The following is a 14,356-nucleotide window of genomic DNA, read 5'->3' as shown; positions in this document are numbered from 1 at the left end:
AATAAATGCCAACTTGCCAACATATTGCACATTCTTTGTGACCTCCATTTTCCGACATGATTGCCTCTGTAATCTCTCTGTAATCATGTCTTACCTCCAACAGTCTCAAACTGGATGACATACCTCCAACACTTGCTTTCTTACTCCCCTTTAAATCATGCCTAACTTATGCCTAGTTAATCTTCCAAAAAAGTAAATCTATGCATGACAGTCAATCTATCCAAAAACCTTTCAATTTCTCCTTATTGTCAATGGAATCACAATTTAATTTTTTTCATAACTGAATCCTATAATATTATGGAATACAAAACTGATGGGTGATCTCCTTTTTTACCCCTTTTCAGGACATTTCTGTCACAACTTTGACAACCAGAAATTTTGACAACCTCCCAACATCTGCTCTTGCGATGGTTTCCCAATATCTGAGTTGTATTCCACAAGTTTAGATTATTATAATTTCCTATTTTATACTCCCATGCTTTTTAATAAATGTTTCTTTCCTTGATCATTTTCATTGAGTAGACAAAAAATATTAAGGTGAGATTTTTAAAAATGCCCTAAATTTATTTTAGTCATCTTAATTTACTTGGGTTGGAAACTTTTGAGTAACCTGTGATTTCACCTATGACCATAGTACCTATAAAGACAAGTAGGACAATATTTTACCAAAAAGACTCCTGTTTTCATTAAGAAATGTACCACTAAGAAACTACATCCTAATAAATGTGCATATGATGAAGTCTGTAGTCCAGGAGATTCTAGTACATTAAGATCACAACCCCAATTATCTCATAAGTCTTCAAATTAAAAGTTTTATCATCTCCTGTCACTACCAATATCCTATGAGTAATCAGTGAAATCTCAACAATTCTGCAATGCCATGACTGACCTGTTTGAATTACATGCCCAGTGGTGTCACGGCTTAGTCCCAGAGTTGTAGCCCCTGTGAATAAACAAAAATTTAAGGTGATTTTAAACAATTTTGAAATCTGGAAAAAAGTTGTATGTTATGAAAGTAGAAGACATACTCTCAAAGAAGATAGCTTTTGACTGAGATACTAATAAAGAGTATTAGTCTCTTTGTAACTTTGACTAACTCATGTTGGCATTTCCAGAAATAAGTGTGGTGAAAGACCATCCTGGCGGAATTTGAAATGGACATGAAAATGAGATTTAAAAGAATGAGAAAGATACTGTGAAATTGAGAGAGAGAGAGAGAGAGAGAGAGAGAGAGACCATAGTAATACTTTTTATGCCCTTAAAATATTATGGACAAGATAAATTCACATGTTTCTAATAAGCAATAAAGGGGTTTTGTTATGCACAGACAAGCAAACACCATGTTCTCCCACAGACTCTTTCATTTCTCCAAACCAATATATGGTAAAGTTTCATTCTGGAGCCCTTTGTTCTCTGTGGTTTAATGCTTTTTGTAATAGCGTTTTTCCTCTGCTCATTTGTTTTCCCTCCTGTGACTTGGCTTCCTGATGCTTCAGTGGAGATTCAGGTGTGTGAAGGAGCATGTAAATTTTTTTTAATTTGTTGAGACCTTAGTTATGAGGAAAACCTGAGAAGAAAGGGTTTTATGTGCAAGATAAGTCTAAGACTGGTGAATTAAATCCTACTAACCAGGACTAGAATTTTCTGGACCCCTGGAAACTTCAGCTGACTCTGAAGTAGTATCTGCTAAGGCAAGATGGATAAAGAATTGAGAGTAATATATCATTCTTAGCTTCATAAAATATAAAAGGCTGGTGTATAGAGAAAATCAATCTGAAGAACAAAGTCCACGTCTGATTGACCTAACATATGGTCTCTTCAAATGGAATACAAAACCCTATCTTAGCTGGTCTGCTCACTCATTCATCATCTAACACAAACTTAAACATAAAACTGTTGAGAACACAAAAGGTTGAAAGCAAACCACTCACTAGTGGCCATTCCAAATACAGTGGTAGCTTCAAATTCTGTAGAAGTTGTAGCCTCTTAGAGGAAATAGGAGAAAGCAATATGAAATGCAGAAATTTGGCTAAAGTTCATAGAAGCAGGTTTCCTCAACTTTTTCACAACTTACTTGTGTTGGAACTCCCAAGTGCGATGGTTGTACCTGTGGTTATCCCAGTGGTAACTGAAAGCACAAAAGGAGATAATCGATGTATTAATTCCTTTTTACTTAAAATTAGGATTTAGTTTAGAAGACATTGATGGGTTCCTCTAATCAACTAAAAGGTTTAGATCAGGAACTTCCTTGTCTTAAGTGATATATCAATACTGGTTTCTATTATACCATTTTATTACAAGTCTACAAAATATAAGACAATTCACATGGGATAAAGAGTTAACATCGTGACAATTTGTACTCAAAGAGAGATTAAGGTAAGGTAGAATAGAATTCCCTCTAAGTTCATTACAGTCAATGTGATTGACTTTAAGACGTAGAGAAAAATATTATTTGACTGCTCATACTCATTTATTTTAATTCCACCCTTGGTGTTTCCACCACCTCCAAAAGAGGTTGTGGTCCCTAAGTGAAAGGAAGAAAGGAGAAGGAAAGTGAATTCAGAAGGATCATATAAATGAGAAATGGTGGTTTCCCAGGGAATGGTAGGGAAAGTGTGTGATTGGGAGGAGATGTTGAAGCAGGAGGCAGGGGAGTGAGTTTTCCATTACTGAAGCTCGTCACATTCCCTGTTAGGTTATTGATTTACCTGTGTTGGAACTTCCAGATGCTGTTGTGCCAGTGATTACACCTGTAGTGCCTGCAGTAGAAAAGAGAAAGACAGAATCCAAATGGTGATGCATTCACCTTTCTGAGAAGAGCATGGCCAACCAGACTGTCTGTGACTGGAAAGTAGCAGATCTTTTTTGAGCTATCCTGTCAAGATGAAGTTCATTCTCTATTTTTAAATTCAGGGCCACAATAAACATGTTGGCTTACGATCCAGCTTTGATGACTAGCTTCCCTAGGATTAAATATCAGGAGTCTCCAGGCCTTTCCAAAGCTTACCTGTTTTACTTCCAGGGCTTGGTGTCTCAGATGCACCAGTGGTAGCTCCTGATGACAAGAATAGAAACAATATTTGTGTAAATGTATTTATTTGTATTCAGTGAAATAACATCTGAAATCCAAAATTTGCTAGACCTAAACTTCCAGTTATTTCTGTCATCTTTGCTTCCCTAAATAGAACTACATGGACATACTGCCTCCAACTGATACTGGGGTAATATCTTCAATAACAAAAAGGGACCTTTCTGAACTCCCCTTATGGTAATAAGAATTACCATATAAGGTTTGCCCCCAGAAGAAATGAAATCATTTTCATAAATATAAACTTCCTCTAACAAATGTCCCCAAGAAAAGGCAAAGACAGAATAAATCATCAGGAACTCAAGAATTGCCAAATCCTGGGGCACCCGGGTGGTTCAGTGGGTTAAGCGTCTGGCTCTTGATTTTGGCTCAGGTTCTGATCTAAAGGTAGTGAGATTGAGCCCCGTGTCGGGCTCAGCATGGAGCATGGAGCTTGCCTGGGATTCTCTCCTCCCTCCCTTCTCTCTCTCTCTCTGACCCTCCCCCACTCATGCCCATGCTTTCTCACTCACACTCTCTCTGTGTCTCAAAATAAATAAATATATTTTTAAAAAGGAGTTACCAATTCCCCTTTCACTGGTTATACTTCCTTGTAATGGAAGTTGTAGCTTCTGACAGTGAAAAGAAAGTAGTGATGGCTAATGGAAAGTCATAAAAAAGAATCACATACTATTCCTCCAGAGCTAGTCCCAAGAAAGAAATTATAGCACATCCTTCCTCGTTGGCTTACCTGTGTTGGAAATTCTGGGTGAGATGGTACTTTCTGGGGTCAATCCAATAGTACCTGAAAGCAAAATGGAATGATATGATCATGTGAACTTTACTTCTATAAGAAAAGCATATTATAGAAAAGGGTGGGGAAGCTACACAACTTCTTTATTATGCAAAAAAGATTATTTTTTGGCAATAGCTTGTTTCAGAGTTGTTTTGTGCACTTTCTAATGTTTCATTCCCAAAATAGTGGTGGGAGAGCACAATGTGGGATAGTGGTGGAGAGTCTCAAGACAAAGGTATTTTTCCTTTATTTACCTGTTTGAATGCCAGGGACTTGGCTACTGGATCCCCCTAGAAGAAGAAACAACAGGATTGATCACCAATTAAATTTACGTTTGGGTGAAGTACTGATGTTATAGAAATTTTAATGTTCTAGAAATGTTTAGACATGTGACAAAGAAATCTAGTGATATAATGTAGCAGTAATATAGTATCATGATTAAGAGGTTAGACTTCTGAACCAGACTGTCTGAGTTGAAGCCTGTTTGTTTGCTGTATGACGTTGGGCAAGTTGATTAATATCTCTAAGCCATGTTTTCTCATCTGTGAAAATGATAGTACCTCAGTTTGGGGTAAGGTTTAAAATAATAGCAAGAAGGGTGTAGGATAATGCCTGGCACATACTTAGAGCTTGAAACTGTTAATTGTTATTGCTGCGCTTGTATGTGAAAAGTGTCAAGGTTAGGAAGCTTATGAACTCACCTGTATTAATTTCAATTCCCGTGCTTCCACTGCCTCCAGGGGGTGTTGTAGCTTCTAAGACAGAGGAAAGGTAGAAAAAATGTGAGGTGAAGAGGATTTAATGTTTTTTTAAAATATAATTTATTGTCAAATTAGCTTACATAAAACACCCAGTGCTCATCCCAACAAGTGCCCTTCTCAATGCCCATCACCCACTTTCCCCTCTCCCCCACACTCCATCATCCCTCAGTTCTCTGTATTTAAGAGTCTCTTATGGTTTGCCTCCCTCCCTCTCTGTTTGTAACTGTTTTTTTGCCCTTCCCTTCCTCCATGGTCTTCTGTTAAGTATCTCAAGATCCACATACGAGTGAAAACATATGTTATCTGTCTTTCTCTGACTGACTTATTTTGAGGATTTAGTGTTCTGAGGCATGTTAACTATGTACTTTTCTGGGCCACTGTACCATGAGAGATACTTTACTACTAGAAGTTTTCCTGTGGAAGACTCTCTTCAGCTGGCTGGCTCACCTGTATTTGAACTCCCTGGTGCAAGTGTAGTGCCAGAAGATACCCTAGGGGTACCTACAACAAGAAGGGTGGCTTTTCCCCTCATGGAGTTGGGGGTGGGAATTCTGCTTATCTTGTGGGCCTTTTCAACTAGTGATAAATTATTTCTGTTCTCTTATGCATAGTTTTATTCCCAAATCAAATAAAGATGGAAATTCCTCAACGGAGAAGTCCCCTTTTCTGAGATTTAATGGCAGAAAAACAAGGGTTATTCATATTCTGCCTCTTGTTCTTCTGATCCGCTTCCCACCGGAGCCACCTAATGTGCTTCCAGTTCCTTTATTTATGGATACTTCTGTAGTAGCTCCTATGAGAATGAAAATTTTTAAAACTTAAGCATGAAGATAGATAGTTACTGGGATAACCACTGTACATTTCAGTTACTTCTATGCTCAAAGAAGAACATAATGAATAGAGATAAATTTTCTGTGTTCGTTGTGGCCTTCTGTTTACCTGAAATAAAACGCTCTGCCACCATCTTTCCATCAGCTAATATCATGGTGATACTTAAGATGACAAATAGAAAAATAAAACTCCCTAGACGATTATCACTTTCACTCTCATATTCAGGGAGGTATATATGGAGGCTGGACCATGAAAATTAAGATATTTTAAAAATCTGCCCCAACTGATTCAAAATCAAGTAAACAAGGAAAACACTGTTGATCTTAGATGTAAGTTCCTTAAAAGCCCCTCCTCAAGAAATTATCCTACTAAGAAAAAAAAAGTAATTTATAATCAACCAAAATCCCCCCTGCCACACAAACACACCTACACCCACACACACTAATTTCCATCTGTTTCCTAACAGACTCTAGTAGTAGTATGGCTTCTAGAAGAAAAAAAGAAGAAACAGATAAAGGTTGGGTATTTAGGAAGAAAAGAAAATATGGTGCGGTGCTCTTACATGAGAAGACCATGTGAAAGACATTTTTTCACCTTATTTTTAGGAAAGATGCTTTCTTCCCAGCTTGTTAACCTACCAGTATGGGAACTTCCAGGTGCAACAGTTGTACTCGAGGCCAAACCAATGGTACCTGAAATAAGAACGTCATGGGATCATCACAGAGAATGTTCTGCATTGAGGCAATCTGAGTATAAAGTAAGTGTATATTTCCAGGGCCATATCTTCAGTTCTATTACACATTGACAACTCCAGGAAGGACCATTCATAGAGACTATTTTGTCCATATGGAAGCTCTATGAGCATGCCTTTCTGCTCCTGGATTGATTCGTGTAATTTTTCCCATGTATCAATTATTTCATTCATTCAAAAATATTTATTGAGCCTGTTGAATACTAGAAATTCACCAATAAATAAAATAAATGAAGACTTTTTTTCCCTTAAGAAGTCTATCTTCTAGTAGGCTTACTTAGCAAATATTACACTATTTTCAACTGGGAACAGAAGAGTTTTTCACCATGTTTACCTGTTTTACTTTTAGCGACTTGATTGATACTCCAGAGGTAGTTCTTAATGGTTGAGAGTAGGAAAAATATTTTGAGTATGTTATCACTTTAATCAACCTCCGAGGCAACCAGTCATTAAGCAACTTAGAGTTTAAAGTTCAAGATAAAAAGTCAAATGGGAGGCAAAAAATTTCTACTTTCATTTTAGTCATCTACTTGCCTGAGATAGAAGCTTTTGGGACAGTGTTGACTCCTGCTGATTCTGCAATAACATCAATCATGTCCAGTGGGTTAATCTTCCAGGAAATTACTACTACCACCACCCTATTCAGAAATCCACACCACATGGCCAGGCACTGGAAAAGGGTTGTCCAGAAACCAGCAGAGGAGTCTGAACCAATAGCACCATTGGCCTGGGTATGCGATGGAGGACCTGTCCTTCCTGTATAACAATCTTTCTGATCCAGAGGCAAACTCATGATCGTAATCAATGGCAATGCTAACATCTGGCACTCCTAATTCTCATTGATTTCATCACAGGGTCTCTGATGCTTTCTAAGGAAGCTTTGGCCTCTGGAAACAAAAAATTAGGAAAGTAGAAAGTATGTTTAGGGTGACATATTTCTGCTTGATGTTAGACAAGGAATGATTGCCTCTGAATACATTCACTTACCAACACTGGATCTTCCAGATTTAATAGTTGTGCCAGAGACTACTCCACTGGTACCTAGAATCGCAAAAGGGAAGGGATTGATATGATATTTCCTTTACATTAAAAGAAAAGCTAAGAAGAAAAATGTTACAAGCTTCTTTTAATTCAAAGAAGGCTTATTCTAGGGTTCCTCATATATCTTTTCACAAGAACATTTCTTTCCAAAAGAAAAAAAAAAGCTGTTTCACATTATAATTCTCATTCTGAACATTGGTAAATATCAGGGAGATATTCACATTTTCTCTTGCTTACATGTTTGAATGTCAGAGATCTGGCTACCTGGTATGGTAGTCGGGACTCCTGAGGAGGAGAAAAGAGATGGGGGTGGGGAGAGATATTCTGCCTTATATAAACTTAGGGATGATTAGGGTAAACCATTAACACACTGGAATTTGGAGGTTTAGATAAAGACTTCCATAGGTCAGAAATCATTCTGTGTTTATTTTAGCCAATTTAAATTACTAGAAGGAATTCACAAAAAAAAGGGAAAACTTTCTGGTGCTATTTGCAATACCAATGGAGAAATCCCATCATATCTTCAGACTTAGAGCAATGAAACTCAGTGCTGGAATTTATAGATTTTCAAAAAGATTTTTATCCCTACTATTAAACCTATTTTGACTCACTTCCAATACCCCTAAATTAAATGCAAACTCTCCAAAGGAAAGCCGAGACAGTCCTAAATCTGTTGACACCCAAATCATGGGCTCTTCATGCTCACCTGTTTGGGCTCCAGTTCCAGTCATTTCTGTGGAAGTTGTGGCCTCTGAAGAAAGAAATAGGAGAATGATGAAATCTGGGAATTTGAAATATTGGGAAAATATATTGTGCTATTTCTTTATTATAACAGCCCTGAAAGCAAGATCATGACATCTGAGATTAAATAAGCAAAATTTCTTCCTTGTTAACCTATCTGTGTTAGAACTTCCAGATGTAATGGTTGTTCCAGACAATTCTCCAGTGGTACCTAAATCGCAAAAAGGTAAACAGAGTAGTAGAGCATTTCACACTCCCAGTTCATCTTAGAATCATTAATGTGGCCCTAAAGCACTGAAGCTCCTTCCTGAAGACTATGAATAAAATTGAAAATGAACAACTTCACAGCATTGTACTTCTCAGGTCAAACTGGGATGGATGTGTTGCTATGGATTTCCCTTTCACTATGTGTTAAAAAGAAGCAGGTCTTTAAATCACCCTTACCTGCCTCACTTCCAGGAACGTATCCACCTGTCGTGCCAGAGGTGCCTAAGGATGGGATTAAGCATGGTTTTAATTTTTATAAGTAGTAACCTTTGATGTAACTTGGAGCATTTTGATAATCAGTTGTCTTTATGAAGCCTTCTAGTGAAAAAGGATAGAAAATAAATAATAAGCATCATGTATACGAGAGAGATGATAGGAAGTGGCAAGCCCTGGGGAGAAGGTAAACTGGGTAAGGAGGATTAGGAGGATTGGGGGTTAGGATATATTCAATATGCACTCATACCTTTCTTCAGAAAAACAAAACAAATCAACAATAACAACAACAACAACAAAAAACACCTCTGTGAGTCAGAACATAGAGGACAGCCTAGGCTTGTAATTCCCAAGCTGAATAACTTGAATATACTCTCATTGGTATACTACATTATTGTTAGAGGAGGTCATTGAAAGGATATGAATGTCAATTGACCTATGAGCTGGACTCTGGAAATGGGAGTATGGGATGTATGTTCTGCCTACATTTCCACAGCTGGAGCCGTTTTCAAGGAAGCAGCCTTGAGAGGGAAATGTGTCATTGAGACCATCTGGATGGTATAGAGTGACTGAACCCACCTAAGATCTCCACATAAGCTTTTAAGATTCTGGTGGTGGGTGCAGAGATCTACTCATCTTGTGGCCACCCAGGACAAGGCTCGGAGGTAAGTTCCCTTATTACACCTGCCACCTACCAATCCAGAGTGGCCTGCTTCTTTCTTCCATTCTCTTCGCTGTTTGTGTACAGGGCCAGGCTCAGACTTTACCTGGGAAGCTCCCTAGTTTTGCAAACCAACAAACAGGGCCACAGGGAAAATGTAGGACCCTTTCTCACACTCCCTCCCATTTTCATGCTTAACCCAAACAGAGAAATAATGAGAGACTTAGGCCTCCACTGAAAAGCTCACTGCCTGGCAGTACTCCTTGGGTGATCTCGCTCCCTCCTGTGAAAGTTGTGGCTTCTAACAGAAGAAAAAGGAAAAAGAAAATGTAAAGGCTAGGGACACATGGGTGGCTCAGTCGGTTAAGCATCAGATTTGGCTCCGGTCATGATATGGTTGGGAGTTCAAGCCCCACCTTGGGCTCTGTGCAGACAGCTCAGAACCTGGAGCCTGCTTTGGATTCTGTGTCTCCCTCTCTCTGCTCCTCCCACACATGACCTCCTTCCCTCTCTCTCTCTCTCTCTCTCTCTGTCTTTCACACACACACACACACACACACACACACACATAAATAAATAAATAAATAAATAAACATTAAAAAAAGTAAAGACTTGGAGTGTGCACAGGACATTCAGGTATAATACGTCCTAGGTATACATCCTGTGTATAACTGTCAGGTAATGGACCCCATAATGCCCTGATGAAGGCTCCTTAGAGCACAAAAAGGAAAAATTAAAGTGTCTGAACAGATTTTATTGATGTCAAATATTGAACAACTGCTAAATTTTTCACCAGTCTGCTAAATATGGAACATCCAAAGAGTTTTGATATATATTTTCTTATTCTTTTTTTAATTTTTTTAATGTTTATTTATTTTTTTAGAGAGAGACAGAGCATAAGTTGGGGGGGGGGGGTGGCATAGTGAAGGAGACACAGAATCTGAAGCCAGCTCCAGGCTCTGAGCTGTCAGCACAGAGTCCGATGCAAGGCTCAAACTCACGAACCGTGAGATCGTGACCTGAGCCGAAGTTAGATGCTTAACCAACTGAGCTACCCAGGTACCCCAAGAGCTTTGATATATTTCAGTCAGGACCTTTTACTGAAGTTATTAGAAAGTACCATTAGTGCCTTAACAGGGCTCACCTGTGATGATCCTCATTCTTGTTCCACTTTCTCCCACAGAAGTTGTGGCTTCTGAGAGAAGAAAACAGGAGTTGAATGGAAACTATTTAAGGACCACAGAAAGGAGTGTGTAGAGGAGACATCTAATTTGTGGGAGGACATGTGGAAGATTCCCTGTTGTCTTGTTGCCTCACCTGTAATAGAACTGCCAGGGGCAACAGTTGTACCAGGGGCTACCCCAGTGGTGCCTGAAACACAAAGGTCTGAAGTCATCACAGTGATTCATGTTTATCTCCTGAATACCTGTCTCTAGAAGGAAATCTGGATGTATCTCATATCAAGGGGCCCTTTCACTGCTTCCTGATGAAAGTGAGAATCATATACCTTTCCTGTGACCTATAGCATTAAGAAAGCAATCAAAATAATAATTTTTCCAAGTTGAGGCAACCTCTTCAAACATCCCATGATTTCAAAACAGAGAATAAGGTGGCTTTCTTCCAAGTGTTCACCTGTCACACTCCCAGTTGCTTGGCCTCCCGGTACTGCAGTGGTGCCTACCGTAAGATGAAACAAAAAAAAAAAAAAAAAATGAATTTCCCAAGGAAAATACTGAGCATCAATACTGTTTCTTTGAATAAGAAAATCTTTATATAGGACAGGCCTATTTAGGAGTTCACATCATTTTCACTTCTTCCCAGGTGTATAATATTCCTCGGCTCTCCTTGACATCTTAGTGATATATAAGCCATCACAGGAGAAACCTATCATACAGTTTACATCACCAGCACATCTTTAAAAAACAGCCACTGTGAGGCTAGATGCTGGTGTTAAGAGCTCTTCCATATATTAAATATGTGAAATCTAAGAAAATGCTGAAAATAAATACAAACTACTCTGTAGGAGAGCACACCTCTCAACAGGTGACTTCAGGGAGAGCCATAATTCACACTAAACCCCAAACTGTAAGCTAATTATTCTCACTGGATCTGGATCCAGTTCCAGAAGTACCACTGCCTTCTGTTAAAGTTGTGGCCTCTGAGGGAAGAAAATGATGAACGATGAGGTCTGAGGATTTGGGATATTAGGGAAAGAATTATGTTGATATTTTTCAGAGCAGGTCTACTAACTATATTATGAGGTTAAATATGGAGCTTTATTTCTTATTAACCTACCTGTGTGGGAACTTCCAGATATAATAGTTATCCCAGAGAATTCCTCTGTAAGGCCTAAAAGAAGAAAAATAAAGGGATCAACACAGCATTATCTCCCTGATCAATATGGCGTTGAACCACTGGAAGACCTTTCCTGAGGATCTTTGTTTCTGAAGGAAATGAACCATCAATTACTTCCCACAATTTCTTTTCCTGACCCACCTACTAATCCTTGTTCTACTGGAGTTGCCTTTCCATACATCCCACTGAAAGCAGAAGGAGACCTTATGTCACCCTCCCAGTTTCTCTTCCAGCCCCTGGACTCCCAGGAGTGAGAGGTGACTAAAAGAATAAAAAGGCAGATGATCAATTATTTGAGGTGTTTGGGTAGTCAGATGTTTAAAATAGCACTCCTTAACTCTAATACTCTCATATGATGAGTTTATTTAGTCCATTATACCTGGCTTGGAACTCTGTGAACTTCTACTAGCTCCAGGTGAAATCATGGTGGTACCTATTAAAGCAAATAGAGTGAAGCTTTAAAGTAAGTATACATTTTATCATTACTCTAGTATTTATAGACATCTCTTATGTGCAATATTGTTTTTGGCCCTTGAATGTATCAGTGAGCAGGATATTCAAAGATCCCTCCCTTGATGCAGCTTATATTCTAGCAACTGGAAACCATCAGTGAACAATCAACAGGACAAATAACACAGTGTGACAGATATTAGGAAGTGGTATGGGAAAATAGCAAACTATGTAAAAGCTCTGGGGCTTTGGAAGGCAGGGGCTGACCAGCATGTTGCCTTCATCTTTGCTATCCAAAGACTAGCTCTGCAACACTGGGCATCTGGAAATCCATATGGAGATATCTTGAGGCTATGGTATTTCTAAGCAGGCCCAGGTGTGTGACTCTTGGCATGTTATGTTTCCCAGATGAAATGCAAGGCCCTTTCCCAGGTCAGGTGTTCACTGTAGCCACACAAACAGATTTGATAAAACCCCCAAAACCTCACACTAAAACAGCTCACTTCCTAGAAGTTCTGTTTGGGTGGTCCCACTTCCTCCTGTGGAATTCGTGGCCTCTGATAGGGAAAAGGAAGGAAGGAAGGAGTAAAGACTAGGGTGTGGGAAAGTACACACTGTGCTGTTGTCAGAATCTATCATCCAATGGCCCAATTTTGCATGTATTTTCAGACTTACCTGTGCTGTAATTTCCAGGTTCCACAGTTTTCTCAGGGACTATACCAGTAGTACCTAAAACAAAAAAGGGGCAGCAGTCACTCAGTTCAATTGCTTGTCCACTATGGGATTTAAATAGGAATCTAAAGTTTCCATATAGCACTAAACTATAACCCCGAGACTTTGAATTCCAAGAACTAATTCATATATACCCCGTGTAATATTTCTTTCTACAATAATTTTACTGAGAAAGTTCTCGACTATCATGTCCCTTTCTTTGGGAGGAGAGATAGGAAGTTTCCCTCCACATTACCTGTCCATCTGTCATTAGTTTGACTTCATGATGGTCTACTGAGGGTTCTTGTAAGCTCAGGAGATAAGGAGGCAATGTAATGACTGTCCTGTCCTTTTTTCTGAACTTGCTTAATATAACATATATAAATAGTGTAGATTTTTTTCAGAAGACTGTTTTTTATATCAATTCTTAGCATTTTATTTTTTTTTAATATGAAATGTATTGTCAAATTGGTTTCCATACAACAGCCGGTGCTCATCCCAACAGGTGCCCTCCTCAATACTCACCACCCACCCTGTCCTCCCTCCCACCCCTATGAACCCTCAGATTATTCTCAGTTTTTAAGAGTCTCTTATGGTTTGGCTCTCTCCCTCTCTAACTTTTATTTTCCTTTCCCTACCCCATGGTCTTCTGTTAAGTTTCTCAGGATCCACATAAGAGTGAAAACATATGGTATCTGTCTTTCTCTGTATGACTTATTTCACTTAGCATAACACTCCCCAGTTCCATCCACATTGCTACAAATGGCCATACTTCATTCTTTCTCATTGCCAAGTAGTATTTCATTGTGTATATAAACCACAATTTCTTTATTCATTCATCAGTTGGTGCTCAGAAGACTGTTTTAAGAAGGTATTATGAAGTGCAGGTATTAGATTAGCAGCACTCACCTGTGGCTATTCCAACTCTGGTTGTTTCATTTTCTCCTAGGAAAGTTGTGGCCTCTGATGGAGAGGAGGAAAGAGTTAATTGGAGAATATTTAGGGTCATGGAAAAGATAGATGGTACTCCTGCAAAGACTAATACCAGAGGAAACATCTAACTTATGGGAGGACATGTGGAAAGTTCCCTACCATCTTGTTGACTCACCTGTGTTAGAATTTCCAGGGACAACAGTTATGCCAGGGGCTACCCTAGTGGTGCCTGAAACAAAGGAACAGCAGTGCTCATGTTTCTTTCCTAAAAACATGCCTCTAAAAGTAACCCAAGTATATCTTCTTTATATCTAACTGGCTCACTCTCTGGCCCTTCTCTGATGATGAGCCCTATGTATTTTCTTTTCACCATTTTATTACAAAGCCAGAGTCACAATGTTGTCAACCTAACTTTTCCAGAATTCTATGTCTCGTCACGCTTACCTGTTTTACTCTCAGTGACTTGACTTGCTGATGCTACAGTGGTACCTGCTGTGGAGTGGCAACAGAAGGTATGAGTGTGCTCAGAACCCCAGACATTGGGGAAATATCTCACTCTTCATTGCTTTCTTGTGAAAAGCAAACATCTATCTATATAGGGCAGACATGTCTCCAGGGTCCATGTAGCTCTTCTCCATTTCTCCACAATAGAAAGTTTTCCTACCCTTCCCTCTTCAAATGCTTATAAGGTTTATAATTCCACAGGAAATAATTCTCAGAATAATTAGTACAATCATCCCATCTTCAGGGATTACAGCTAAGATGGTGGACTCTGTTA

General features: G+C 39.0%; 1 protein-coding gene across 1 annotated transcript in view; it reads right to left on the bottom strand.

Moving 5' to 3' along the window:
* MUC19 (mucin 19, oligomeric) overlaps positions 1–14,356 on the bottom strand; it is a 106,217-nt gene that overhangs the window by 14,647 nt on the left and 77,214 nt on the right. The window contains exons 45-66 of the mRNA XM_045062664.1: positions 13,754–13,807; positions 13,555–13,608; positions 12,610–12,663; positions 11,864–11,917; positions 11,425–11,478; positions 10,762–10,806; positions 10,447–10,500; positions 10,274–10,324; positions 8,433–8,477; positions 7,954–7,998; positions 7,194–7,247; positions 6,741–6,782; positions 6,094–6,147; positions 4,565–4,618; positions 4,118–4,153; positions 3,819–3,872; positions 3,008–3,055; positions 2,709–2,759; positions 2,075–2,128; positions 1,932–1,985; positions 1,630–1,683; positions 890–943 (exon numbers count right to left, since the gene is read on the bottom strand). Coding sequence (XP_044918599.1) covers positions 890–943; positions 1,630–1,683; positions 1,932–1,985; positions 2,075–2,128; positions 2,709–2,759; positions 3,008–3,055; positions 3,819–3,872; positions 4,118–4,153; positions 4,565–4,618; positions 6,094–6,147; positions 6,741–6,782; positions 7,194–7,247; positions 7,954–7,998; positions 8,433–8,477; positions 10,274–10,324; positions 10,447–10,500; positions 10,762–10,806; positions 11,425–11,478; positions 11,864–11,917; positions 12,610–12,663; positions 13,555–13,608; positions 13,754–13,807 — 1,119 coding nt within the window. The remainder of the gene's footprint in view (positions 1–889; positions 944–1,629; positions 1,684–1,931; positions 1,986–2,074; positions 2,129–2,708; positions 2,760–3,007; positions 3,056–3,818; positions 3,873–4,117; positions 4,154–4,564; positions 4,619–6,093; positions 6,148–6,740; positions 6,783–7,193; positions 7,248–7,953; positions 7,999–8,432; positions 8,478–10,273; positions 10,325–10,446; positions 10,501–10,761; positions 10,807–11,424; positions 11,479–11,863; positions 11,918–12,609; positions 12,664–13,554; positions 13,609–13,753; positions 13,808–14,356) is intronic.

The sequence above is a fragment of the Felis catus genome, chromosome B4, assembly GCF_018350175.1.
Source record: "Felis catus isolate Fca126 chromosome B4, F.catus_Fca126_mat1.0, whole genome shotgun sequence".
NCBI classification, from domain to species: Eukaryota; Metazoa; Chordata; class Mammalia; order Carnivora; family Felidae; genus Felis; species Felis catus.
This window is presented reverse-complemented; position numbering and strand designations above follow the sequence as displayed.